The sequence below is a fragment of the Venustampulla echinocandica genome (genome assembly GCF_003357145.1).
Source record: "Venustampulla echinocandica strain BP 5553 chromosome Unknown scaffold_2, whole genome shotgun sequence".
In the NCBI taxonomy this organism is placed as follows: domain Eukaryota; kingdom Fungi; phylum Ascomycota; class Leotiomycetes; order Helotiales; family Pleuroascaceae; genus Venustampulla; species Venustampulla echinocandica.
The window spans coordinates 3,019,853-3,046,916 of NW_022474207.1; the positions used below are offsets into that span (position 1 = coordinate 3,019,853).

Below are 27,064 nucleotides of genomic sequence, written 5' to 3' on the forward strand. Positions count from 1 at the left end.
GAGCCCCATGTGCTGCACGCTTAAGTATCTGCTACGTATTGTTGTCCCCTTGTGGTGCAGCCCTGTTGCTACCCAGCCACAGTCCATATTGGGGGCTTGCAAGCGCCGTCAATGCACCCTAAATGCACCTTGGATGCTCTTTTACCTCTACGATGACGCGGCATTTCATAGGCACCAGGCGCCATATTTGATATCTTCTTGTTGCACTGACGCTCATGGAATTGTAGTTATAGCGGTCTGTTATGAACTTGTTGTTGCTCCTTCGGCCACGTGGCAGCTAGTTTGTTGGCTCGGTGGTTCATCCTTAGTCTACCTGGTATATATGTACAGTTACCTAGGTCTTATCTACAAAGAGGTGGACAACACCCCAAGATATTTTAGGAGGGACATAATCCGTATGGTACCCGTCCACTTAAGGTATTTAAATTGACCAGCCAAGTCTCCAAGCTAAGAGGCCCCCAATCCCACCGGAAACTCAAAACGGAGCGACTTTCAAGGTCATTTACAAGTCCTGTCCCTGGGATTCTTCCTGAACCCCACATTCTTGGATTCCTGTCGAATTCATTGACGGTGCTTGAAGTTTGACGGTAAATAGGGCTAGCTTCTATAGTCATGGTATTATTGTCATGGCTGGAGAGTTCCTGGAAACTTTGGCCTGGTCTCGATCCTACGACCATGGCAATATTGTGAACCATAACACCCTCCCCTTCTAGAATGCCGAGTGGGGCAAGCACGAGTTATTTCTCCAGCATCTGAGATAGTCATGTAGTCGCAGGGAGCTTTCAGAATTGCAACTCTGGCTTATGGAAGTTGATGTCCTCCGGCTTGTAGTGATCTGCGACAATCCTATAGAGATACGAAGGAGCATGTGCACCCCTTGACGGAAATTAGTAGACAACTCAAATATCTGTCAGTGGCAAACTTACAAATTCGTGATATAAAGATCAACTAGATCAGGGGGCACGTAGTCGTAGAGAGGATTGTCAATCTCAAGGTTATCCACCAAGTTTCCATCGTGGTACTTAACAATGCGTCCGGGATCGCCGTACTCAATTAGAGATTCAAATTCGAAAGGATACTCCGGGCTGAGTTTGTACACTCCACTAACTACAATCACGGGAATTTTGTGCACTTTGGCAGCCTTTGCGATGATGCGTGCCCCAGCTGCGGCAATCAAACCACCATTAGCAATGACAGCGTGAGTTGCCAAGATGACCTTGTTGACTCTTGACATGATAGCGAAGATTGCAGCATCAGTCGTTAGGACAACGGTAATACCCGCTGCAGTGAGCGGCTTGAGGAACATTTCGAGAGATGTATCCTCGGAACTGCCCAGATCTGGAGCAACGCTCCCAGTAACTGCAGCATGCGTTGCTTGATGATCATTTGGATACGACTCAGCGACAATAACAGTAAATTTTCTTTTCTCCGCAGCCTTGAGCAAGAATTTTTGGACGCTGGTTGATGACGAATGTGTGAGGATAACTTCGTTGGAGTGTATGTGCTCTTGAGCATAGCCAGCCATTTGGTCATCAACTTGGTCTAGTTCGTCGATGATCTCTTCGATCCCACTAATAACTTCTGCTTTTAAATCCTTCGAGCTCGCGGCCACTCGTTGCGCTACGGAGGCGGCATTGATGCCAGAACCTGCCTGGGGCGAATCTATCTGCTGTGGCGGAGTCGATAATGGGGATGGCGTAGCGGATAGGAGATTGAACATTGACTGCTGCACTGGGAGGCCGTTTAGCACGGCGTACGATGTATGCGATGTCATTAACGGCGGCCTATGTCCCCCTTGAGGCGTTCTCGCAGACCCATCATCACTATCCGTATCCGTCGAGCCTGGAGCGTTGGAAGCGCCAAATCTCAAGGGGCTAGCAGTAGCGGTTGATACGCCAATTGTTCGTAATGGCGCTGGATCGCTGGTTTCGCGTTGTGGAGAGTCTATTTGGGTAATTGACGCAGTATCGCTCATATCTTCGCTCCGATCCTCTTTTGCCTCATCTCTTATCATGCCCAAGACTCGCCGGACTATGTTTCCTACAACCATCTCCTTGGGTTGAGCTTCTACTAGCCTTTGTCCGACTTCCTGTATCCGTTGGAGGAGCTTCCCAATATCTGTCCATTTGAATCTTGCAACTACGCGAAGTAGTAAATGCGCCGTTGCTATTGCGCAAGGTCTAGAGTTCCTTATCTGTCTTCGTTTCAGAAGCCTAACACATGTCAGCCATCTGATGGGCGGGCGAGATTTGCAAAACCTACGAGATCAAATGCTCGATGGAGGCCTCCAGTTGCTGGGTCTTGAGCGCCTTTAGGAAGACGCCCAGGTTTGGCGCATAACCAGCCTGGACAGACGGCATGGCTGGTTCCGTTTAGTTCTGAATTGCACAGAGCTTTAACAAGAAATCGTTTGCGGATATTGAACTGTGCGAGGTGGGTCGGGATTCTGAAAAGACCTATTAGCGTTGTGGACAAATCCCTTCACTAGACAGCTTAGGTCATACCAATGGGAGGAGTACCCTAAGCTCAAAGCCGGGCGAATCGTTGGAGCTGCACTTAGAGTATATGTGAAGCTATATCTGTACTGACTTTGATAGAAATATGACTCGTTTGCCAGGTCGTGGGACCGGGATATGTGGGCGGGCGCTAGCGGAGGGAACGAGGGGCATGCAGGACGATTCCCGTTCGCAACCGCCAAGAACATAAACTACAATACACAGCTATAAGACCTGGATTCCGAAGAGTGTATAGCTGCTCTACCTTCATCTTGTGTATTACTACATATACACGATGCGATTCTGGAAAACAATACTATTTTATTGATAACATTCCACCATCCCCGTTTCCTTATCACGGCTAGTGGCATGCTAGCTATCCCTTTGTTTATTTCGGGATAGGATGAAAATGGAGTCCATTAATAGTCGGTCGTCGAGTTTACCCAATTCATCAAAGACAGGCCCTCATGATCTGGCGCTGGCGCCATTAAAATTACGTACCCAAGGAAGTCCAAAGGCGCGCCGTTGGTTCCGGGATTTTATCGCAGCTTTTTCAACTATCACCATCCTCATTTTCCTTGGTTATACGACCGCTGAACATATATTTGGAGACCGGTCGAGAAGCACCTGGTTTTGGAGACTACACGATAGTCAAAGTGAAAATGATGGGCAGAAAGGAAGCTCGAGAGGCAGTCAGTACTTGCTGGGGGTTGGCAAGGCCGATATCACAGGGTATTGTCACGTTATTATTCGGATAGACATCGAAAAGAGTGCTGATTTTGTTCCAGTCCCGTAGTAGAGATCAATATGATGGGATACGCGGATATGAAGCAGGTTGGATCCGGCCTCCGGCAACGCCTCTACTCCCGAGCATTCATCGTGGGGGATGTTGAGCACCCCGATGACAGGTTTGTATATCTCGTCCTGGACACGCAGTCCGGAGATACTGCTGTTCGCTATGGGATTCTTGAAGGCCTAGCTAGCCTGGGCAGTGCCTATTCTGTGTATGGGCAGCATAATGTGGCCGTCACTGGTACACATTCTCATTCGGGACCAGGAGCATGGCTAAACTATCTTCTGCCCCAAATTACCAGCAAAGGATTCGATAAGCAGAGTTACAGAGCTATCGTGGGCGGCGCGATATTGTCAATCCAAAGAGCTCATGCTAGTTTGCAACCTGGCTATCTAACGGTTGGGTCGACGAAGGTTTTTGGTGCAAACATTAACCGGAGCCTCTACGCATATCTTGCAAACCCGGAAGCCGAAAGAACCAAATACAATATCAGTGCCGAAGATGACGGCTCGGTCGAGAAAGATTTGACTCTGCTTAAATTCCAACGAGCATCGGACGGCAAGAACATCGGAGTACTTACCTGGCTTCCTACCCATGGGACGTCCATGTTGGGAAACAACACCCTAATATCGGGAGACAATAAGGGAGTGGCTGCGGATCTATTTGAAAAGAGCTTGTCTAAAACACATGACACTGCTCCTGAAGGCTTCGTGGCCGGCTTCTCGCAGGCGAACGTCGGGGATACCAGCCCGAACGTGCTCGGGGCATGGTGTGAGGACGGATCGGGAAAAGAGTGCAGCTTCAGGAACAGCACATGCAGCGATGGCAAAAGCCAACAGTGCCATGCCCGTGGGCCCTTCTTCCGCACCAAGGACAACGGAGCTTCCTCTTGCTTCGAAATTGGCAAAAGACAATTCGAACCGGCTAGAGCCCTGTATGATTCTATAGATCTCAAGGGAACCCCTATCGCAGGGCCGTCAGTCAAGTCATTCCACATCTTCCACGACATGTCTAACTTTAGCTTCCCATTGGCGAATGGAAGCTATGTCCAAACCTGCCCAGCAGCTCTAGGCTATTCTTTTGCTGCTGGTACCTCAGATGGGCCAGGTGCATTTGACTTTACGCAGAATGACCCAAACGCACCCAATGCATCCCCTGTGTGGCGGGTAGTGTCCGGTGCCCTCAAGGAACCCAGTGAGGATCAGAAGCGCTGCCACTTTCCGAAGCCTATCCTACTAGATGTTGGAGAAATCACCTCCCCTTACATGTGGACGCCAAACGTTGTCGACGTCCAGGTGCTCCGGGTAGGCCAGTTCGTTATAATCGTCAGCCCTGGAGAAGCCACAACAATGGCGGGTAGGCGATGGAAGGAGGCTGTACATGAAGAGGCGAAATTGCTTGCACTTTCCGGACAATCTATAACGGATCCTGTGGTTGTCCTTGGCGGGCCTGCAAATAGCTATACCCACTATATTGCTACGGAAGAGGAATACGGCATTCAAAGATACGAAGGTGCTTCGACACTCTATGGGCCACATACACTAAATGCCTACATCAACCGCACTCTCGCCTACCTGCCCTACCTCCTCCCATCGTCAAGCTCTAGGCCAGCTCCAGGTCCCCTCCCACCCAACAACGTCAATAGATCCCTCTCCTTCATCACCGGTGTTGTATATGATGGCGTGCCCATGTTCAAAGAATTTGGAGAAGTCAAGAGCGACGTTGAGCCATCCTATCCTATCGGCTCTACGATATCCACCACTTTCCACGGCGCCAATCCACGTAATAATCTACGTCTGGAAAAAACGTACGCAGCGATTGAAAAAGCGGACCCGGGGACTGGAAGATGGGCACGGATTAGAGATGATAGTGATTGGAGCTTGATATTCAATTGGAAGCGGACGAACGAAATTTTAGGGCAGAGCGAGGTCAGGATAGACTGGGAGTCCGGGGATTCTGCTCAAGCGGGAAAGTACCGGATGAAATATTATGGAGATTCCAAGGCTCTTGGGGGGACGATCACGGCTTTTGAAGGGACTAGCGGGACGTTTGTTTTGATATAATTAATGCAAAGAGCTGACTGAAGCATTGACATGCTTATTTTTATAACCTACACTATCACTTTCCGTGATGTTCGTTTCCACAGAATTCGAAGGGATATAGACGCTTGAAATAGCCAGATTCCCTCCCCCCAGTACAAACGCCGACCCGTTAATGCTCGCTATAAAACCCAACTACCGTAAAGCAACCAGAACGCCCTACTTCCTGAGCTGCGTCTTCTTCCTTTCCGTTTGATCCCATTTCCAAGCATCCTCGAAGGCTGTCGGCTTCGCCTTTGTGTCGTTCGGCTGGAGACCTAGACGTCTTACCACCTGGAACGCACCGGTTCCCACACTCATCGTTTGACCCATGATGATGCACTCACTGACACCCTCAATCTGATCGGTTTTCATTCCGGCAGCAGCGTCGAAAAGATGATCGGGAGTCTTCTCGAATGATGCAAGCTGCAGTACACTGTCTCGCATCTTGGCCAGGCCAAATCGAGTAATCCCGAGAACTTCACCCTTATATGTCATGACATCGGCAAGAAGTTGCATGTGTCTTGGATCGATACCCATGTCTCCCATGACGGCACCGATTTCCTTTGCAATAGTCGACCTAGCCGCCTCGATTCCAAGTACGTCCTTGCACTCCATGACACTGTTGGTGGTACATCGAGTGCCGATGACTCCTTCTGTGGTCATGCAAGCTCGCAGGCCGTAGCCCTCGACAAGCACGGCGTGGGTGCTCTTCTCCGATGTTTGGATAATAGCTCGAGTTGCGTCTGGATATCCTGATATGACCACGGTGGGTAGAGCGCGCTTCAAATGGTTGACCCGAAGCAAAAGATCCGACTTCTCTTCCGGTGCCGTTCTAGTCCTTGCGCCAGGGCCTTCATCCTCCGTCGCGACCTTGCTCCTTGACCCACGAGTACCACCGCCATCATGAGTGACGTTGACGAAGATGCAATCACCGACGGGTGACACATCGCCAGATTTGATCTTTAATTTCTTGTTCCGGCATATTGCCTCAGCAATATTTTCAACGGTGATACCCAGATGCATATCATTCAGGGCTTCCATGTCGACCGAAAGACATAGAGTTGCCCTCTTGGCCGACCACATGTCCTCGATGAAGCGAATAACATCGGACACGTATGTCTTCTCGATTCGACCTTTGACCACACGAGCAGCCTCAATCTGCACCTCGTTCTCAAGTGGACAAGATATGACGGGCGTACTGATAACTTTCGAAGCATTGATAATCTCCTTGATACGCGGCACACCCTGCGTGATACTCATACCGGCAACACCAGCAAAATGGAAAGTCTTCAAGGTCATTTGAGTTCCGGGTTCTCCAATAGATTGGGCGCCAACAGCACCAACCGCATGACCTGGCTCGACGTGTGCTTTGGCATACTTGGTGAGGCAGAGCTCGACGAATTTCTCCAAGGTCTTCCTCGACACTTTAGCAACTCTTTCAACCTGGTCTCGTCTATATTTATCTTCTTTAGACGGATCGTATGGTTCTTCAGTGTTAGCTGGTTTCTTGTCCATGATCGTTAGACCGGATCTTTCCCGCCTCTTTGCCAGCCGCGAAGCTAGGTTACCAACGAATTTGGTAATGGTCTGTACAAAGCCTCTGGCGCTTTCATGCTCGTCAATCGCATAATCACTCTGATCGTCGTACCCCAATGGCTCATTAAACAGCCCTTTCCTGGTATACTTTGATTTCTGCTTTGTCAACAGCTCTTCGCAGAGAGTCGTGATCTCGTATGGCAATAGGCACGGGTCCTTATTGTTCCAAGTGAGATTCTCCGCATGTGTCCAGGTCCGCTCGAAATGAACAGGAACGGCAGAACCTTCCATATCAACAGGATCGAGCTTGTCAGCGCCGAACTGGAATTGGACAATACCACCGGAAGAGTTCCGCACGGTATCATCGTATTGAGTCGATAGATCTTCGAGGGATTTCATTAACCTTCTAGACATGTAACCAGTCTCTGCAGTCTTGACAGCAGTATCGACCAAACCTTCACGCCCAGAAATGGCGTGAAACAAAAATTCCGTAGGAGTCAAGCCTGAAAAGAAACTATTTCTCACGAAACCCTTCGACAGAGGCTGCCGAGCGTTTTTAGGGAAATGAGGCAAACTGCGGTCCTGGAATCCATCGGGGACACGGTTTCCACCGATAATTTGTTGGCCGACGAGTGCCACCATCTGGGCGACGTTGATGTTCGAACCCTTGGATCCAGATTTAGCCATAATAAGTGGCGAATTCCATTTGCTTAAAGTATCGACACAGTAATCTCCAGCTTGCTGTCTGACCCTACTGAGAATACCTGATATGGCGTTTTCAAGAGTTTCTTCCATATTGCAGCCGGTGGCTTTTTCGAGCCTGGATTCCTTAAACATTTGAATCAGTTCCTCGCACTCCTTGTATGCCTTCTCAACCAAATCTGTTTTCTTTTCCACAAGCTTGGCCGATGGATAGACGTCGCTGATACCGATAGAGAATCCCATATTCGTGAGATATCTGGCTGAAAGTTTGGCCAGTCGGTTCATGGCTATGACTGCGTCATCGGGACCAAAATCTCGAAGGATGATGTAGAAAATCGAGTCCTTTTTGCCGGAGCCTACAGTAGTCTTGTCCATCCTACCACACATAACTTCCGAGTTGCGTACAACTAGCCAGCCATCGTTAGGGTCCATATCTGGAGTTTGGCCCGCTTTTGCTCTATAGTCACGACACTTAGCATCCAGGTTGACTTTGACTGGCGAGTCTTTGTTGGGCCGCATGAGAATGCTGAAAACTTGCTTTCCGGTCCAGAGTGCTTGCGGCTTAATGATTGCTGGAGGTGGTACATCCAGATGTGTATTGCCATCAACCATGTACATACAGAGATTGGTGAAGGTCTTTCGGTCAAAGAAGTTTTCTTTGCTGCTGAGAAGATATGCGGCTGTAATAAAGTCCTGGGTCGCGGAAATAATTGGCTCTCCGTTCTTGGGAGTCGACAGGTTGTTTTTAACTCCCATGAGATTGATAGCCTCGGTCCTGGCTTCTTCGGTCTGAGGGACATGCAAGTTCATCTCATCGCCATCAAAATCGGCATTGTACGGATTGCAAACACACTCGTTCAGCCGGAACGTCCTCCATGGTCGAACCTTCACATAATGACTCATGATACTGAGCTTGTGCAGCGATGGCTGTCTGTTAAACAACACAATATCACCATCTTCAAGATGTCTCTCAACCACATCGCCAATCTGCAAAGCCCGTGCCTCATTCTCTCGCCGAGCAAATTTCAGCGATATCTTGTGGTCGGAATCCTTCTTGATGATCTGTTGAGCGCCGGGATGCACAGTTGGGCCGTTGATAATACATTGTCGCAACTTTTTCAGATTATGTCGCTGCACTCGCTCAGGATAGGTAAGATTCTTCGCCACCAGAATCGGAATGGCGACCTGGTCAATTCCAAGATTCGGATCCGGCGAGATAACCGTTCGACCTGAGAAATCGACTCGCTTTCCCGATAAATTACCACGGAAGCGGCCTTGTTTTCCCTTTAGACGCTGGCAGAAACCGCGGATGGGTTTTCCAAAATCTCTTTGCTGAAGACCAGGCACGTCGCTGTTGACATACATTGCGATCGACAGCTGAAGATAGTCCCATTGCTCCATGATAGTTTGCACTGGCTGTCCCTTTTGTAAAGCGGCTCGAATCAGGGAACTAGTGTGAACGATCTCGGACAATTTCGTGGTCAGATCGTCTTCTGTGCTTGCACTATCCTGTGCAACAGAAGGCCGAATGCAAACTGGCGGGGCTGGCACAAATTGCCACAAGAACATTTCAGGTCTCCCTTCGGCCGGGTTGATGTTCAGAAGCTCGCAATCGCTGGGAGTGATCTTCTTGAAAAGATTCAAGACCCTCAGGGGATTAAGATCCTCGACCGCCTTCCTTGCATGTTTCTCCAGCTCCGGGTTGTTCTTCTTTGCCTCATTGAAAGAATCCTCGAATACCTTCATGCTTGCAGGTTTGACCTTTGATTTGGCCGCCGACTTGTTATAGGTCTGGTACTTGTCATGTGTTAATTTGAGGACAGCAACCTTTCGAATTTGGCCATTGATAGAGTCGCAGTACGGGCAGGTCTTTGCCTTTCGACATTGCTCGTTTATCTTCTTGCAGATTTGCGTACGCTTCAAGTTGTCGATACCAGGTCGTCTGAGCTCTTTGAGGAACGCCCGCCGTTCAGTATCTGTAAGCAATACTCTTGCACAGTCCTATTTCGAAAGTCAGCCTAGAGATCTTCCACAGATAGAACCGCTTCGTTCCGCTCCTACCTTGCAGATGTTCTGTAGAATAGTCATAACCAGCTTCAAGTATCCAATATGGAACGCCGGCAGGGCCAGCCTGACATGACCAAAGTGGCCATTGCAATTCTGAAGCCCCTCCCCGCAGGTCTCACATATGCCTGTCTTGCTAGATATTCCTAGTCTCGGATCTAAAGCTCCATGTGCCACCGGCTTCCGGTTCTTTTCGACATCATAGATTATGCGATCGGAGACTTCGAGGACTGCTTGATTGACGATATCCTGGTTCGACCTTGAGAAGAATGGGTTAGCATAAGCTCTACTGTAGCATGGATTGGCACCTACTGGATACCAAACTTCAACTCCTTGAACCGCTTTGGAGGGCGGTCGATAACCTGCTGCTTGAGAGAGTCGAGCTGCATTTTTGCTGTGTATTATCAGATGCTTAGTTGGGGGAAATAAAGCATCTCCGGTGATTGGAGAGATTAAAAGTGAAAAGTTGGTGTTATCGCATTATGGAGGCGGGTTTTGAGGTGTCGCGGTGTGGTGCAGAGGACATATTGAGTCAGATATTCATTTTGAGGTTCAAGCTACAACAAGGCTAGATTTTTTTGGTGGGGTTATCACACGTGATCACAGCCCCTCCAGACCCCTGAACATAACCGAATTGGAACATAATCTACAGGTTATATAACCAGCATCTTCATTGTGTGGGATATTCAAACACATTATCGTACATTATTCCTTGCTCTGAACATTTGGTACACATAACAAATCTCACATGCAAATGTCTCAAATGCAACAAACAACATGCTGGCTTAAAATCAATAAACGTTGATCGCTGTCAAGTAATTATTATGTTATTGCTTCCCATCTTCTCCGCCCCTAAGTCCAAGGAAAGCTCGGACATCCGTTACCCATTGCAAGCCTTCCAACAAAGGCACAAGATGAAGAAGATCATTATCAGTGGGATCATTTATCCAGCCTTCTATCGGTATCGCATTATCTACCTCGGAGTTAGGCTCGGCTGCGAGGAAGCGGAGTGGGACATCCTTACCTTGATGAAACATATAACTCAACGGACTGTTGTCTAAAATCATGACCTTGCTGAGGTCTGCCTGCACAGAGCTTAGATCTTTGATAAAAGCACCATGTCGGAATGTGCAATGTTGGCGATAGTATCGCCCCGAGAAGAACTTGCGCTCCTGTTCTAACCAGTCTATTACCGGGTCTGCGTATTCTTGAACAGAAGCTGTGAAAACGACTAGATTGTACCATTTGCAGACCTAACGGGCAAGGTTAGCCAGGCTTGTATTTTCCCATTCAATACATAGCCAACTCACCCTTCGCAGGAAGTCATCGCAATATGGCCGTTTGTGTACGTAGTACAGAATAGGGTGTTGTGGCCCCATTGTGGTATTCCCACCAGCTCCAACGACTGTGTTGAGTTTTACCTCAACCATGTGCCCCGTACTCATGCGGCCCCCCTTGGCCATACTATGAATCAATGTCTCGTCCAGATCTAGGATAAGTGTCTTCTGCACATGTCTCCCGCTAGCCGCATCTGCAAGAGACCATGACGGCTGTCGCGGCGGTATGAGCGGCCTGGGTGGTGCGGGAGCGCGAGGATATTTTGTCATAAGCATCGAAGCAGAGGGAGAGGTCGGGGATTTGATAGCAGCAAGAGCCGACTCCTCGGAAGATAGTCTACCGGAGCCATCACCTCGCGAGTTTGTCGACTGCGCCCGCCTATGCTTCCTCTGCCGCAAGGTATCCTCATTGTGAAGCTTTATTCGAATCGACCGTCGAGCGGGAGCGATCTCATCAGATGGTTGTAGGGACTTTGAGCGAGCATGGCGGTTCGATCCCGCTGACGCGGACATGTCGCTGCCAACAGTAGCTCGGTCAGATTCTGACTCGGAAGACACCCCAGAGGAAGAATAAGCTGGCGATGCTGCTCGGGAAGCCTTAGAAGAGCCTCGGCGGCCATTCGAAGACTTTCCCTTCTTTTGGTCTCCAAGAAGCGCTCGTTTTTCGTCCCGCGAGGAGAGATCACCCGTCCGGTTAGTCGACGCCCGTCCTGTCTCCCCATAAAAGGCCATTCCAAGTTTCCTCAACTGTGACAATGGCGCGAAGTTTCCCGTCTCATCGTAGAGGTATGCGATCAGATATACACCCGGCGCAGCCAGAGCAGAGAGCACCCAGCGTATAGACTCGATGAATGCTGTTGAAATTCTCTTGGGGATCATATGCCAGCCTAGTGGTACGGCTGCTGAATCCTCGTCTTCGACCTTCTCGGAGAGGAAGGCTTCTTCGTGGAGCGTGCCATCATCGTGGAAATCGGCGTCGTGATCATGTTCCTGGTCATGGTCATGGTCGTCGTCGGCTTCTCCTTCGGCGCCCTCGTTGGCGTTGGCTAACTCCTCGCGGGATCTCCTCTGCTGTTCCGACACGGACACAGCAGCGGGCAGAAGATTGCCATAGGAATTCGAGCGGGAAGGCGCTGGAGTCTGCGGCGGTGAGACTCGTGCCGAGAGGATGTTCAGAGAGTTCATCGTTTGCGCATCGTTAAGGTGGTTGGTATATAAATAAATAGACAGAAACGCAGCTCCAGACTCAGGTGGCTTGAGGCTTGAGAGCAGACGAACGAGGTTGCCGGAGCTGATTTGATGGGCGCAGAGGCGACAACGGATCTCGCAGTGGCTCGTGCCGCGCAGGTTCTCCTGCCTTGGTTCCGGTGCCGCTATCAAGTCTCAGATCATACTGTAATTATTGAATAGAAGTAAGTCATCCCTTGTGGCATTATGTGTTGGTTCATATTGTATTGCATTATACTCCAAATATAAATATTCCATTATGCCAGAAATAAGTGCAATTAGTATAGTCCTTCGACTCTCGATCGAGAGTTGGCTACGCCTAATCTAATGCCTACACTTGGTGCCAACAGAAGACAGTAATTCGAACACAGCAAACTAATGCAATATTTAACATCCTATCCCATGTAACAACCCAAATTCCATTGTAAATATTTCAACTATTCTCAATCCGTTTGCAGCAATAATTCCACTTCCACCCGCCGAGGTGCCTGAAGCGCAAGTCCACAATCAGAGGCCTCAGCACCAGAACAAGCTTCACAATTATCCCTGTCGTAGATCTCCGAATCCAAAGAGCCCAAAAAGAATTCCCATCTCAACCACAACCACAACCACCACCTCATCCCACCTCCAAACAACCAGGGCGTCCCCCCGCCAATATACACATCCAACCATGCCACTAGTAAACGCCATCCATGAGTCCCTCCCCTACGTCGACACAGAGCCCACCGCCGCCGAACGAGCAGCAGCGGAATCCCTCATCGCCGCCGAGCTAGGAACACAAGACACACAATCCCACCCCTCCCTACCCCCGCTGGCAGACAAGCAGTTCTCCGCCATCATCGAAGCAGAATTCCCGCGCATCGAAGCCAAAGAGCCCTTAAAAGCCATCGACCTCTCCCGCTACGAGGCCCTCGAGCCACCGCCCACGACTCCCTCTTCCGACGAGAAGGATCCCGCAACGCTAGATAAATGGCGCGAGGCGTTGGGGAAAGCATACACGTCCCAGGCGTATCTCTCGGGTAGACAGACGAACCTCGCGCTGCTGGAGCAGTTTGGGAAGAATTCGTGGCTGGTGGGGAATTCGCAATTGGAGGATGTGTTGAGGGCCCAGGAAAGGGAGTTGGCGGAGCGGAAGGTGGAGATTGACGGGGTGGTTATTGAGAGGAAGACTGCGCAGGAGGCTGTGGGTGCGGAGATTAGGGGGTTGGAGGAGACGTGGAAGAGGGGGGTAGGGAGGGTGCTGGAGACCGAGGTTGCGGCCGAGCAGCTGAGGAGGGATATCTTGGAGAGGAGGAGGCAGGGCGCGAGCTGAGCCGATGTATGGATGGGGGAAGTTGTTGTTATTCGAAAGTCACTATGGGTGGAATGGTCCGCCATGGCGTTAAAAGGAGTTGGCCACTGCCCAGAATTATATTTGGCCGGGCTATGAGCATATTACGGGGATTATCAATGCTTGGAGTCAGCAAGCTTGCATAGAAATCCATGATCGTGTTGGATTTAGCATTTACATCTTTAGACGAAAAAAGGGCCAATCCAATTTCGAGAGAAACGATATCAATTCTTGAACAAACGCTTGCATAGAAATTCGACCAGAGGTTAACATTGAGCTCTTTTGCATCAAGGGCATCCAAGTCCCCAAAACCTATTGTATCTCATCAAAGAAGGTGGCACATGTCTTAACGCCTAAAACCGTATACCTTCCGTATCTGCCATATTTAATATCTCTTGCCCATTACTTCTTGTGAAGTGGGTCAATTACTTCAACGCCTGGTTCATACTTGGTTCTCCTCATGATACTCTCCACCGGTCCTAGTAGTCTCTGGAAACCATCCTTCCCTAAGGTGGCAACCTTGACCTCGGTCTTGCTAACCACACTCGCAGCCCGCGGCGCGTCATTGAGCAAAGCTAGCTCACCAAAGTAGTCTCCTTTGGTGTAGTGCTTGACCGGATTCGGTGTGCCTTTCTTGTATACTTCTGCTTCACCGGACTCTAACAGATAAAATGCCTCTCCAACATCCCCCTCCTGGATAATTGTGGTACCTGCAGGGTACTTTTGTGTTTCCAGCGCGTCTGCAATCTTGGATCGCTCATACTTAGTCAAGGTGGACAAAAGAGGCACTTCCTCAAGGAAACTTTCGTATAAGCGGCGGCGCTGGAAGGTAGAATCCATAAGGATCCGACGGAAAGTTATTCGGTCCAGCGCCCAAAGGAGACACCCAGGCTCCGCAGACATAACCGTCGCTGCTCGTGGAGCATTGTACATCAGGGCCAACTCGCCAAAGGATCCGCCGGGTTCAATGGTTGCCACCTTCTTCCCGAGACCATCAGGACCGGGTTGTAAAGAACCGGCGGGGTTGACATAGATCTCAAATATACCCTTCTCCACCACGTAGAAGAAGTCGCCTTGGTCACCTTGTGTGATCACCTATAATCGGTCAGATTGAAGATATACATCTCCCCGGCTGCGCCGTCCAGGGTTGGGGGTGGTAGAAAGTGGCGCCGGTTCTACATACCTTGATACCTTTGGCGGGAATGGGCTTCTCCACTAATGCACCCAGGATCTGGGAACTTTGCTCGTCATCCAGATGACTGAACAAGAAGTTGTTGAATATTGACTTCTTCAGCCTCGTAATCTGGTCGGGCGTCTTTCGGTGAAAAGGGGGAGTCCAGTTATCATTGGAGGAGGCGGTGGGATTGAGCGATTCGGCCGACACCGACGTTCGTCTTCCCATGCCGTAATGTGCCGGGAAGCCGTCCGTACTCGACTGTTTGAAGGATGACGGTGGCCCTTGCCCGGATGCATCTCCTCCGAATGGGGAGCCAAATGTCGAACTGCCCTTGCCGGCGAAGTTAAAGCTCGCCGTCGCCGGCGATGTGACTGTATCATTTTCCTCCTCCTCCATGACTTTAGAAATGGGCCCTAAACTCGTTTGTTCGCTCTCGCCGCTTAATGTGCTTCCGCTAAAGGGATTGGAATTCGTGCCACGTCGGCCCGGGAATGTGTTTCCAGACATGTTATGATGTACGGAATGGGGTGCGGACAAGAGAAGTTCAGCGCGTTGCGTTTCCAGACGCCGCGAGAAGTAGTTGGCACAGAATTGAAGGACGTCAGTGGGCTGCGACCTGAGAATCTCCCGATTCAATGTTTCGATCTCCTGGATGTATGCGGGTGGGTGTGACATTCGACGACGCCGAAATAGATCGAAAAGCCCAATTCCTGATTGGGATCTAGAGATATTGCTGTATGCGCAAAAGACTGGTCTCGGAATCGGCGGGGGGAGTAATCTAGTCAACACCTGGGCGCCGATCGCTGGGTGGAGCAGATATGTTTCAGCGAGATCTGGTTCCGAGCTGTGTTGAGCTCTGTCTGCTGCTTAAATAGAAAGGATCAGTCGATGAAAGCTGGACGAGGGTGGAGGGGGGAGGAGTAAGCATGTGCTTCCTGTACGCACAGTAGCTCTAGAGGATTGTCGGATCGTGACGAAGGATGGGCTGGGTTTTAATGGGTGTGTTCTGTGGGAGCCGCGACGAAGAGAGGATCAGCAAGCATGCATGGGCAGTGCGGATGGGAATGTAGGAGACGGAGGACAATTTGAGAGGAGTGTGGAGAGTAGCAAGATAACGGGGGGCAGTGTGCCTACTTGTAGGTACTGTACTGTACTGTGCTGTGTTGTGTTGAGGAGGAATTGTATTGTGTACCTAGCATAAGGCAGGCAGCGTAGGTAGGTAAATATATGGCAATGCCGACAGGAGGTGAGCGGGATAATAAGGCAAAGGCCAGGCAAGGTAGCAAGGAGGGGAAGATGGAGGTGGATCTCGCTAATAGCGTGATGGACGAGGAGGTGATGGCAAGTGGTGGTGGTAGTGGACGTAGTTTCGTGGTAGTCGGTCGTAGTGGCGGTGGTGGTGGTGGTCGTAGGGGAGCAGGGCACGGTACGGTAACGGTCCCGGAGCTGATGATCAAGAGAGGCGTGCCGCCCGCCACGGATTGGGATATTGAGCTGGGAGATGTTCCGCTTGGGGATTTATGAGGTCTGGGTCTGAGTCTGCTTCTGCTGGATCTGGATCTATCCTGTCCATGCCAATTCCCGGGTCCCAATTCCTGAGCGGCGTTCTGTTGAGCGGGCTCTTTGTGTCCAGCGGGGCAGCACATCTCACCCACTGGCAATCTATTATTGGCGGAGCCGCTGCTGCGGCCGGAGCTTCCAATCGCCCTTCCAGAACCGCCAGAACTTCTAGAAGCCTGCCTGCACCGGCACTGGCCACTTGGGGGGCACAGGTAAATAATGGGCGGTGGTAAATCAATAATCAATAAATTATGAAGGGATAATTAGAATCCAGATAGAAACAAAACCCCTTTTTTGCCTTGCCTTGCCTTTTTCTTGGGTCCCGCTCCGAGTACTTACTTTTTGCTGAGTCGCTCTACTCTGTACGGAGTGCATTAAATGCTGGTCTCGGGAGCAAAGACGGGCTCCATTGGGCTTCAAGGCAACGAAAGGGCCTCTTCCCGCCACGTGCACTGCATCACATCACGCTGCTGCTCATCGATAAGGGAAGTATGATGGTAAGCACTGAGTGGTGTCCTGTACAGGGCAAGACTGCAAGAGTGCAAGAGGGAGTGAGTGCAAGAGTGCAAAATACAAAGTACTGCTACTGCGCAACATACAACGTGCAACGTGCAAACTACGAGCACAAGCAGATAAGAGGTGATTAATAATGCTACTGCTCCTGCTACTGCTACCACTAACCACTCCCGGTTTGTTTGTCGCCGCCATAACGTCATCCAGAAAGCAGCCCACCAATACTACCGGCCGGACCCGGACAATTATTGCTGCTAGGAGCAGCAGTTCGTAACTTAGGTACCTAGGTAGGTGTCTACCTATACGTGCTGTATCTACCTTACCTAGCTAGGTACTTAGAATAATTCGTAGCTCTCCCTACCTTGCTATACGCCTCCTAGGTACAGCTCTGATAGCACCTAACTAAATATACTGGCACAACTAACACATGCCTCTTTGCTCCCTCCTCCGGCAAGACTCCCGCAACTCTCTCCAACTCACTAAAGCTTACCTAGTAATTAAAAGGACAGAATAGATGGAACCGCGAGTTGATAACTTGGTATTCAGAGGTCTACAAGAGGCATTCAGCCGACGGGGGCTTCACGTGAAACCCAAAGGCTAAGCTATGAATTGCTCGCCGGCGCCCGTCTCCACTCCCCGTTGCCACTGTAATTAAAAGCGCAAAATACTCCGTACGAAGCAATAGGTAATCTTTGCTCTCCCTCCTCGCTCCCATTGAGCTGATTTTTATCCGCGGGTTGCCATTTTAGAAGCATGCCAATCTATAGGTGGGTATATTACATCTAATATACCCCATACGCAAGTCCTGCGTGAGTGCACACGCCCCCCGCGTTCGTGCTTGTCGCTGGGGCGGCTGCTGCTTATCAACGGTGCTTTCCAGGCCTTTCGCAGCTCGCAACTCGCCCGAGCTCCCCGCGTCATCGCTCATCTCGTCCCCTGCCCAGCGCCCGCGCTTGCCATTTCGCCTCTGGAAGACGCCAGTCGATCGAATCTTCCTCGGTCGACTGCGAACTTCGCGCTCATAGTCTCGTTCATCTGCTCCGTCCATTACCTTCGAATCGAGTCGCATTGAGTCGCATTGAATCGCATCGAATCGCTTCAATCTATAATAACGCCGCATCCCCCCCAAGTCCTATCTCTCCATCCTCTACCGACATCCAAAGCTTCGAGCCGCCGACTGTCTTACAGCGCTTCTCCCGCTTCGTATCCGCAACCTACCAGCTTATCAACTCACGAAGTCGCCATCGAAACCCTCAGGGACACTAAGTAGCCTTATAATTCTAGTCGCTCGCGATCCGCCGACAATATGGGAAGCTTCGTTTTCAAATGGTACGTCTTTTACGGTTTCTGCTGCGTTTTGGCCAATTCCCCTCTTGCGAGTGCCTTGGAGGGTCGAGCCGCCACCGCGACAGATTGCGGCGCTCGAAGCAGAAAAGGATTGCACTTGGGATCGACATGGAATATCTCCTTCCTAATTTTGCCCGAGGGCTCTCTCACCTAAATCGCATCGTATCGCATCGCTAACCTAGCCCTTTTCTTAGGGAGCACCCCGCGTCCGAGGTGTACGTGACGGGCACCTTCGACGACTGGTCCAAGTCCGAGAAATTGATTAAGACGGGCGATGTTTTCGCGAAGAACGTGACGCTACCAAGCGCCGACGAGAAGATCTATTACAAGGTGCGTTGAGACAAGAGCCCGAGTCGAGTTCCGAGAAGGAATTGGCATGGGGACTGGGATTGGGATTGGGATTGGGATTGGGAGCTGTCGCGGGCCTGGGATCAGTGGGAGTAGCAGTGGCACACCCCAATTGAGTCTGCATTCGTCGTAAAAAACCTGCCAAGTGGTAGTGTGAGCAGCTGCTAGATCCCCTAGCCCCAGATTATCTTTGGCAAAGACGCCGCATGCGTCCATCTGGCAGCTCCGAACGATTTGCACATTCTGGAGATTGCCGCTCCTGCGCCAACAGGCCCACACAGGGGTTGCTGCCAATTATTCCACCACCAGATGACGCTCTCAAGCTGGCCGCGGCCGGGCCTGCGTTCGAGCGGTGAAGCGTTCGAATTGAAGAAACGCCTCACCGCGCCGGCCAGTGGTGGAGCCTGGTTCTGACACAGTCTAAGCAAGCGTGCTTGGACCACGCAGCTGATGCCGCCTGTTTCCCAACCCCGCGATATATCTACACAGGCTGTCCCACTCGCGAAAGCTCCCAATCCGCCCCTCGCTCATGCTCTGCCTGCCCCAAAGCATTTCCACCACGCTTTTACTACGTGCTTCGTACTAATTCAAATTATTGCCGCAGTTCGTCGTTGATGACAATTGGGTTACCGACCACACCGCACCTCAAGAAAACGACGCCTCGGGCAACCTCAATAACTTCCTCACCCCCGACCGTATAATCAAGCACACGCCCGAGACTGTTGGAATCATGTCTGGAGTCACCCCCACATCCACGACAGCGGCATTGGCAAAGGATGTCCCTCTCCAAAACGCAGCAGCCACCGATAAGGCAGATCTCACCGAGTCGGATCTACCAGGCGCATTTCCCCCGACTCCTGCGGCGACTGAGAAGGGCGACTTCTCCGTCAATCCTCTTCCAGCCACGGCTGGTGCGGGCAATCCGATAAAGCTTGCCCCTGGAGAGAAGGTCCCTGATCCAAGCACTTTCACCCAAAATACAGTCGCCTCGGGGGTGCGCGATGATCCGGAGCTTGTTGCTATTGAACAGGAGAATCTGAAGAAGGCCACCGACACTGAGCCAACTTTTAGCGTAGCCCCCCTCCCCGCCTTCCCGGGAGCTGTCAACCCAATTAAGCTTGCGCCTGGCGAGAAGGTCCCTGATCCAAGTACTTTGACGCAAAACACAGTCGCATCGGGGGTCCGCGATGATCCGGAGCTTGTGGCTATTGAACAGGAGAATCTGAAGAAGGCCGCCGACACGGAGCCAACTTTTGGCGTAGCACCCCTCCCCGCCTTCCCGGGAGCTGTCAACCCAATAAAGCTTGCTCCTGGCGAGAAGGTTCCTGATCCAGCCAGTCTCACCCAGAACACAGTTACATCGGGTGTTCACGATGACCCAGAGCTTGTTGCTATAGAGAAGGGTGAGTTTGAGCTTTAATAACGTACTCCTGCCAGCTTCGGCGGCGACTAAATTCCCTGTCAAACCACCGTGACATTCCAATAACTTGGAGTTCGCCTATGGTGCCTGCGATCGGCATTCCTCAAGTGAGCGGGATCATAATGGCACCGGTGTTCTTTTTACCCCCCACATTTCTAAGAGTCTCAGCTGAATTAAGCTAACCTGTCGCAGCCGCAAAAGCCGGAACGATACAATCAGCGGGCCCTGACAGCACCACTGCCCAACTTGCTGCCGCTGTTCCACTTGAATCTTCCAAGGTCCCTGATGTTGTGAAGAAAAGCCAGGAAGAAGCAGGCTTCCCCGCAGAGGCAAGCGCCGTGCCAGAAGAAGTCGCGGAGAAGGGAGCAGTGGAAAAGGAGCTTTTGAGCGAGGTCCCACCAGCTAAACCTACTTCCGAGGGCGCGGTGAAGGATGCCGATAAACCAGAGACAATCTCCCCAGCAGAGAAGGTTGCCGCAGCCGCTGGAGGCGCTGCTGCTGCCGGTGCTGCTGCCGTAGCTGCCATCATAGCACACGATACTACTGCCTCATCAACTGCCAAGGATACGCCCAAGGTCGTGAAGGAATCCATCGCTGAATCTGGACAAAGTCCTGAAGCCGCAAGCAACGAGGAAGCTGTGCTGGAAAAGAAGGCTACAGAGAAGGAATTACTATCCGAGATCAAGCCTGAGACATCAACAGGGGAATCAGCTCCTGTAATTGCCCCTGTGTTGGCTACGGGATCGACTGCCAAGGATACTCCTGAGGTTGTGAAGGAGTCCATCGCTGAATCTGGCCGAAGCCCTGAAGCCGCGAGCAACGAGGAAGCCGTGCTAGAAAAGAAGGCCGTGGAGAAGGAATTACTATCCGAGGTCAAGCCCGAGACATCTACCGGCGAACCAGCACCTAAAGTTACATCCGCGACAACAGGTGGTCTGAATGCTCCGGCAGCCGCTGCAGTCGCTGGCAAGCCTACCCAATCTCGCGAAGTGTCTCCTGGCACCGTTCCGGGTACCCACCCTCAAACTCAGACGGCCCCAGTTGCCACTGATGGCATTGTAAACACCACGACCGACAAGACATCGGCGGCGACTCCTGCCAAGAAGGCGGAAACTCCCGCTGCGGCAGCGGCTGCCTCTCCTCCTGGAAGCAGCAAGGCTTCTGAAAGCCCTGCCAGCTCTGCGGCTGCAGACAAGAAGAAGAAGCGCACGAGCATCTTTGGAAGACTCAAGGCCAAATTCTCCGATAAGATCAAGAACTAAGGGAATTTGCACGCCCGGTGAAGAGAGGTGGTGTAATGGTTGGGGTAGTCGGAGTCGGGCTGCCAACTGTACGATATTGACGGTGCTTTTCCTCTTTTCCCGCACTTAATATGGAGGAGAAGCAAAGATACATCTGTGAAAACGCCTTTGATACCGACTCGAGTCATTATTCCCCGCTTTGTTGTTGTCTTGCTATTTCCAATGTTTTGCTTTTCGAATACCACGCGCGCATGTCCGGTTTTTTTTCTATTTCTTTTTGCGCCCATCATGAATGATATGGATGGCCGTACATAGTTGCAGGGGTCAGACCGATCGAAGGATAGGAGGGGAAATGGGAGCTCTTGGAAAGTGTAGATAGGTGGTTAAATTGCAAAGGGATTCCCTAATATAGGAGTATTGGCTTAATATTCATCGCGATGTGCTCTGTGCTATAGTCAATAATATGCTCGCCGAAGTCGACTAACACCCAAAATTATACTCAGATCAAGGATTGATATGTTGCTGCTGCTGCTGCTGCTGCTGCCCACACGCGCACCAGATCCTACCTATCTTCCATTTATGCATACCCACGAGGCCAGCCATAAATCCTATCTATCCATGCTCTATAATCGTAACACCCTTTGCTTAATCCACCCATCTATGTCAGAAGCCACACGAGACCACGCCGCAGCACAAATCCAAGCAGGGCTGGAGAGCTTAACTCTCCATCCGTTTCATCCACTTCGAATACAACTAATAATTTCAATTGCTCAAGTTATTCGACCTCTAATTACGACTGTGAGATCTCCAGATTACTTCCGTATTGAGCCTATACTTTGATAATCTCTTGTAGCTTAATACTATTCTCGTTAGGTGTATTACCTACTGGTAATGGTACAGGCAAAGTACCCTGTGCGACTGTTTGTCGAGACTGACAGCAGGGAATTCGATTGAGAATACGGGATGCGATTGACAATAGAGGACGTGACTGACAATAAAGGCGTGATTGACACTGAGGACACTGTTGATAGAAGGACTAGGCTTACTAGTATTAGATCTAGCAGATCACAGACCCGGTGCTTGGGTTGTTACTGTGGTCCATCTCCTGATGGCCACCTCTTCGGTTTCAATCCGACTGTACTGGTCGCCTGAGCTCCAGTCCATGTCCGATTTCATAGGACGCGGTGGTAACGTTGCTGGGTCTATCGTTCCTATCATATTCGCGCCTGCGGTAGCCATGATGGCTGCTGAGTGTGCGTATGTGACTGTGAGAGTGTACCTAGGGGTTTTTGATTCCCACTCGAAGTCAGACCGCTATATGATCAGTTCTATGATATCAGAATATAGTAACCCCGGGCAGTCCAATTCCCACCCAAGTGGTCTTGGATGGGTGGGAAAATATAGGTTAATAGGCGTAGGGCTGTTAACGCTACATATAATCATAATACCACCACATAATCGATATAATGTGTTTCAACACACGTAATTCTCACATTCATCCTGCTTCATTACTAATACACCATGGCGTACATTTCTCATTATGTCGAGTACTATATAGCCCCCATCCCTACCCCTCTACCTATCTAGATTTATATTATGCAAGGGTATCATCGATTCGTTTTCCTTTCGCTCGCTCATTCGCTTTATCCAAAAATCCAATGCTAGACGCCCTTTCAACCCAATGACTGACAAGAAGGAAATATATATATCTGGGCGAGTTTATAAGACACCGTGATCAGGAGAACATATTTTTTGGAAAAGGGGAAAAATGTGTGGGAATGAGAGACTCATTAAAGCAAACGCAAATCTGGTAAGGAGATATAATCAATGGCAAAGAGAGACATATACGATATGAATAGGAAAAACTAGGAAATCCATCATTGAAGTCGTGCCCTGTCGTTTCCCTGGTTCGTTTCATATCAACCGTCGTCCTATACCCTGACAAAAGAGAGAGTTGTGCAAGTGAATAGAAACACCAAATGTAATGCAAAATGCCACCCCATTAATAGTGATACAGTGAAAGGAAAGGAGGGTAAGGAAATTAGTACAGAAAAGGAAAGAGAAAGAAGGAAGGAACGAACTCCCAGGAGGGGAAAAACCCGAACTTAGAACCATTTCCCTTTGCCGGTTTTGGAGAGCTTCTTCAGGACCCCAATACAATCAACAAGCATGCTACACTTGTCACCCAGACCATCGCTCCCCAGGCCATGGCGAACAGCATCAATGACAGCAGATGTTTCGCCTCTCATGCTGGCTCTATTTGTTAATAGGTCCTCGACGCTTAGTTCTAGCATGGAATTGACATAATTGGCGGTTTTGACCTGCGCATCAATGGCCGAAGAGGAGGATTGGTAGTGTCCGTTTGCATCGGTATCACCGATTGCTGTATAAGAATTGCTTCGGGTCAGGCTGCCGCTGCTGCTCCCAGAGGGCTGATAGCGGTGACCGAATGCCCAACAAATCAACGCGGCGATGTATAAGCCCCAGTACTTGGATAGGTAACCTAGTCCAACCTCGTTATAGTTGTTTTCGTGAGTACTTGGCTGGCAAAGTCCGACAGACAGGATGCGACATGCATGGTGAGTAGCTTGAGCCGCAGCGACGGATGATGACCACGTCTTCAAACGCGACTGAGCGTCATGGAAGGCAGATGGCGGAGTTACTTTCTGACCAAATATCCAGGTGTCGCCTGCGATTGCAAGGAGGTCGTGGAGCGGCGTATGATGCAAGGCGAGGTAGGTTTGGGCAAGTGAGGAGGTAGGAAATGGATCCATAAGACTCGTGAGGCCAGAATCTGGAGCATGCGGAAGGTAAGCATTCGGACACCTAGGATTCTCCCGCATGGGAAGTCGGGTGGCCAGAAAACAGATTAAGAGTGATTGGGTGAAGGCTGACGATCTAGGAGAAGTTCGTTGGGAGCATATGCTCTGCTCTAGAAGTTGGAGAGGTTGATCAAGTGGGTAATCGGTTAGGTGAGCCTGCCATTCTATCGCGGTGCCTGCATTCCAGAGACTATCAGAGCATAGCGTGGGAAGGAAGGGACGTGTCTCGCCGCCGAGCGCCTTTGATCGGGGTTGTTGATGGTAAAGTGCCTGCTGGACGTCGAATATGAAGCAGGCGCTAAGAAGTCTCTTGTGGCCTTCTATCTCGGCCCATTGAAACCATTGAGTTGGAATATCTGGACTTTCAATGGCTTTGTAGCTTTGATCTATGCCCTTAAGAAGCTGCTAATTATTAGCCCTAATTCATTTCAAAGATGGGTAATTGAAGAAATGGCCCAATCCCTTGGAATTACAAGCAACTGGTATATCACCAGTAACACAAAGGTGGGGGGATCTGTAAGAGTGTTACGATTAACTCACCCTTCCATAGAGCTCGTCAAACTGCCGGGACAATCGAACGGTAGTCTTACGTCCCCGGAACCGACTGAAGACTTCAGTAAGCAGGATTGCTTGCATCGTCTGCAGGGTCCATGTCGGGCACTAGGTGCAGGTTAGCATAATTCGTCTTGCTTATCATTCAAGTGCGGTAGGTGAGTAAGAGACCAATAACCCTTGTGGATTTCAGTGATTAGATCCAAGGCGAGAAGCGAAAAGGGATTCCTCAGCCGCTCACGTTAAATGTGTGGCCGAGGGAAAACATTTTTCTGAACCCTTCTTGGAACATAGACCAAATTACACGGGGTAGGTTTGGACCCTTATAGCGCCGATCTCGGAATACATACAAAAACAACTTACGTGGCCAATGCCCTTTCTACATGATTCGTTCAACTCGGATCCAATAACTCGGGCTTCGGTGGTGTCGTGGTACTGAGTGCCGATAGCGGCCAATGCGGAGGTAAGGAGATTGTCTTTGATAGGCTCAGATGTTTGGCGGTGGATAATAGGAAAAAACGGATGGAAATTGTCCCAGTAGCTGTTTATATAGATGTCTAGTTGTGGCGGTGGTTGGCAGTCGGAGATGGTGGATATGCCATTATTCATGGCCGCTAGTTGTTCCTTCTGTCGCGAGGCAGGAATGCCTGCCAATCGGGACTCGGATACTCGTGAAGGGGACGCTGAAAAGACTTGAGACATTGGTTTGCTATACGGCGAGAGGGCTGGAGTACCCACTGATTCCATATATATCGAATTTCCATAAGTACTTGGCACGTCTAAGTGCTGAACTTGAATCGTTGGGGACGACATACGTGGTGAAGCGTAGGCCCCTCCACTTTGTTCTAGAAAGATATCGAAGGGAGAGCTCCGCAGGTCCTGAGGAGTGGCACTAATACCCTGGGGAGACCATGGGGATGCTGAGGATATTGGCCAGTCAGCTACGGAAGTAGACCGACCCCTGGATCTTCGGTGTCTGCCGTTTCGGGAACTCTCCGAGTAGCTCGAGAAGGTGCTGTCAGATGCAGACGAGCACCATGGAGAATTATCCTGGGGATAAGAAACATGAGTGGGAAAAGACTCGTCCGGAATACTCAAGACCGTCAGATGTTGCGTTGGGGTAAAAGTTGTTGAAAACCGAGCTTCACCTGGTTCGGTGTACATCTCGCCATCGAAACCGGCAGGCGATGGGCCAGAAAAAATATCTCGCTGTGGCAGATCCGTGGTATAATCAGGGGTTAGCTGCCCAAGGCTTACCGATGGTCCGCTTGGTTGGGGAGAAGTGGTGGGATACGGATCCGGTTCATGAAGCTGTGCTTCACTTGCTGATCGTTTATGGGAAGCTGAGGACTGGGGAGAAAAGCCCGCCAGGTTGGTGATGGTGCCGGAGCTCGAGATCGTCATCGAGCTCTCGACACTGCCAGAGGTTCGGGGAGTGGCCGCACCTGTCATGGATCCCTGGTGGCCACCAAATACGTGTCCTGGTGTTTCTACCTTCAGTATAGGCGCTTGTCTTTCCGAGGCGTTCGACGACGCCCTACTACTTCGTCGATCGCTAGAATTGCCTCCCTGAACACTTCCGGATTCACTATACCTTGTTAGCACTGGTCTCGAGCGCGAATCGCGTTGTTGTTGTTGCTTACTGTCGCAGCATATGTCGCGCCAATAAGTCCGGCCGGTAGAAAGTGCTTCCACAGTTCTCGACAGTGCACGCATATGCCGGCTTCTGATGGCTCAACTGGTGTCGTCTGGGTAGGTAACTCGTCAGTAATCGGTTATCAAGAGGGCAGAAAAGGCTAACCTCAGATGCTCTGCGCGCGTGAATGTCTTAGCGGGGCTGCAAATATCGCAAGTATGTACCGGGACTCCTTTCTTTGCTCTGCTAATACGACCCGTCACCGGCGTATATTTGACCGGAATATCGGTGCCCACTTCTGGGACTCTTTGGATCTGCTGCGTTCCCCCGGTGGAGCTCGCCTGACTAGATCCCGCTGTTGGGTATCCCGACGAGAAGTCCATCGCATCCCCAATGGGACTGTCTCGCCCCCGTGGGACGTCTGAACCCGATGCTATAGAGAGGCTCGACGGGTTTGAGATTCGATTGGACTTGCGCCGCTTGATGGGGGCTTTCCCTTTGCTGAGGTCGGTGTGGCTATCGTGGGTGTGAAGGTCGTCGTCATCGGGTGCGGGCGAAGGAGTCTCGGAGGGGATGGCGATCGATGAATGAGACGAGGCTTGTTGTTGTGCGGCTTCCCTTGACCTTCTATAGGCCTGGGACTGGAGTGGTTCCACATCGACGTCCATGATATCTTTGAGGCTCGACATGATGTTGGAACTCAAAATGGAAACGAAGTCTTGTGGATCCTTACAGCTCTGCACAGCCTGACTGGAATAGATCCGATCAGGGGCCAAAATACCGGCGGAGACAGCTCTGTGTCGACAAGGAGAGATCTTTGGTAAGAGATGCTGGGATGCGGACGATTAAAAAAGATACGGGAGAGAACTACTTGGTACTTCCA

At 50.6% G+C, this 27,064-nt stretch overlaps 8 protein-coding genes across 8 annotated transcripts; 3 read left to right on the forward strand and 5 right to left on the reverse strand.

The window, feature by feature from the left end:
• Positions 1–782: 782 nt before the first annotated feature.
• Positions 783–2,360, reverse strand: BP5553_05375 (NagB transferase-like protein; the record flags this gene model as incomplete). The annotated part of the gene is made up of 3 exons (XM_032013998.1): positions 783–876; positions 927–2,213; positions 2,263–2,360. The coding sequence occupies 3 exons, from the start codon at positions 2,358–2,360 to the stop codon at positions 783–785; spliced, it is 1,479 nt and encodes a 492-aa protein (XP_031870598.1).
• A 544-nt stretch (positions 2,361–2,904) lies between these two features.
• Positions 2,905–5,351, forward strand: BP5553_05376 (uncharacterized protein; the record flags this gene model as incomplete). Its single annotated transcript, XM_032013999.1, has 2 exons — positions 2,905–3,227; positions 3,284–5,351. The coding sequence occupies 2 exons, from the start codon at positions 2,905–2,907 to the stop codon at positions 5,349–5,351; spliced, it is 2,391 nt and encodes a 796-aa protein (XP_031870599.1).
• A 195-nt stretch (positions 5,352–5,546) lies between these two features.
• BP5553_05377 (putative DNA-directed RNA polymerase III subunit RPC1) lies at positions 5,547–10,060 on the reverse strand (the record flags this gene model as incomplete). Its single annotated transcript, XM_032014000.1, has 3 exons — positions 5,547–9,608; positions 9,669–9,930; positions 9,984–10,060. The coding sequence occupies 3 exons, from the start codon at positions 10,058–10,060 to the stop codon at positions 5,547–5,549; spliced, it is 4,401 nt and encodes a 1,466-aa protein (XP_031870600.1).
• Positions 10,061–10,498: 438 nt separating this feature from the next.
• Positions 10,499–12,193, reverse strand: BP5553_05378 (uncharacterized protein; the record flags this gene model as incomplete). The annotated part of the gene is made up of 2 exons (XM_032014001.1): positions 10,499–10,924; positions 10,982–12,193. 2 exons carry the CDS (start codon positions 12,191–12,193, stop codon positions 10,499–10,501), a joined length of 1,638 nt encoding a protein of 545 aa, XP_031870601.1.
• A 712-nt stretch (positions 12,194–12,905) lies between these two features.
• BP5553_05379 (uncharacterized protein) lies at positions 12,906–13,547 on the forward strand (the record flags this gene model as incomplete). The annotated part of the gene is made up of 1 exon (XM_032014002.1): positions 12,906–13,547. One exon carries the CDS (start codon positions 12,906–12,908, stop codon positions 13,545–13,547), a length of 642 nt encoding a protein of 213 aa, XP_031870602.1.
• A 420-nt stretch (positions 13,548–13,967) lies between these two features.
• BP5553_05380 (cAMP-dependent protein kinase regulatory subunit) lies at positions 13,968–15,249 on the reverse strand (the record flags this gene model as incomplete). Its single annotated transcript, XM_032014003.1, has 2 exons — positions 13,968–14,660; positions 14,749–15,249. 2 exons carry the CDS (start codon positions 15,247–15,249, stop codon positions 13,968–13,970), a joined length of 1,194 nt encoding a protein of 397 aa, XP_031870603.1.
• Positions 15,250–18,121: 2,872 nt separating this feature from the next.
• Positions 18,122–21,192, forward strand: BP5553_05381 (uncharacterized protein; the record flags this gene model as incomplete). Its single annotated transcript, XM_032014004.1, has 4 exons — positions 18,122–18,144; positions 18,357–18,492; positions 19,115–19,913; positions 20,123–21,192. 4 exons carry the CDS (start codon positions 18,122–18,124, stop codon positions 21,190–21,192), a joined length of 2,028 nt encoding a protein of 675 aa, XP_031870604.1.
• Positions 21,193–23,276: 2,084 nt separating this feature from the next.
• On the reverse strand, positions 23,277–26,870 carry BP5553_05382 (uncharacterized protein; the record flags this gene model as incomplete). The annotated part of the gene is made up of 5 exons (XM_032014005.1): positions 23,277–24,395; positions 24,534–24,653; positions 24,909–26,133; positions 26,189–26,293; positions 26,347–26,870. The coding sequence occupies 5 exons, from the start codon at positions 26,868–26,870 to the stop codon at positions 23,277–23,279; spliced, it is 3,093 nt and encodes a 1,030-aa protein (XP_031870605.1).
• Between the last annotated feature and the right edge of the window lie 194 nt (positions 26,871–27,064).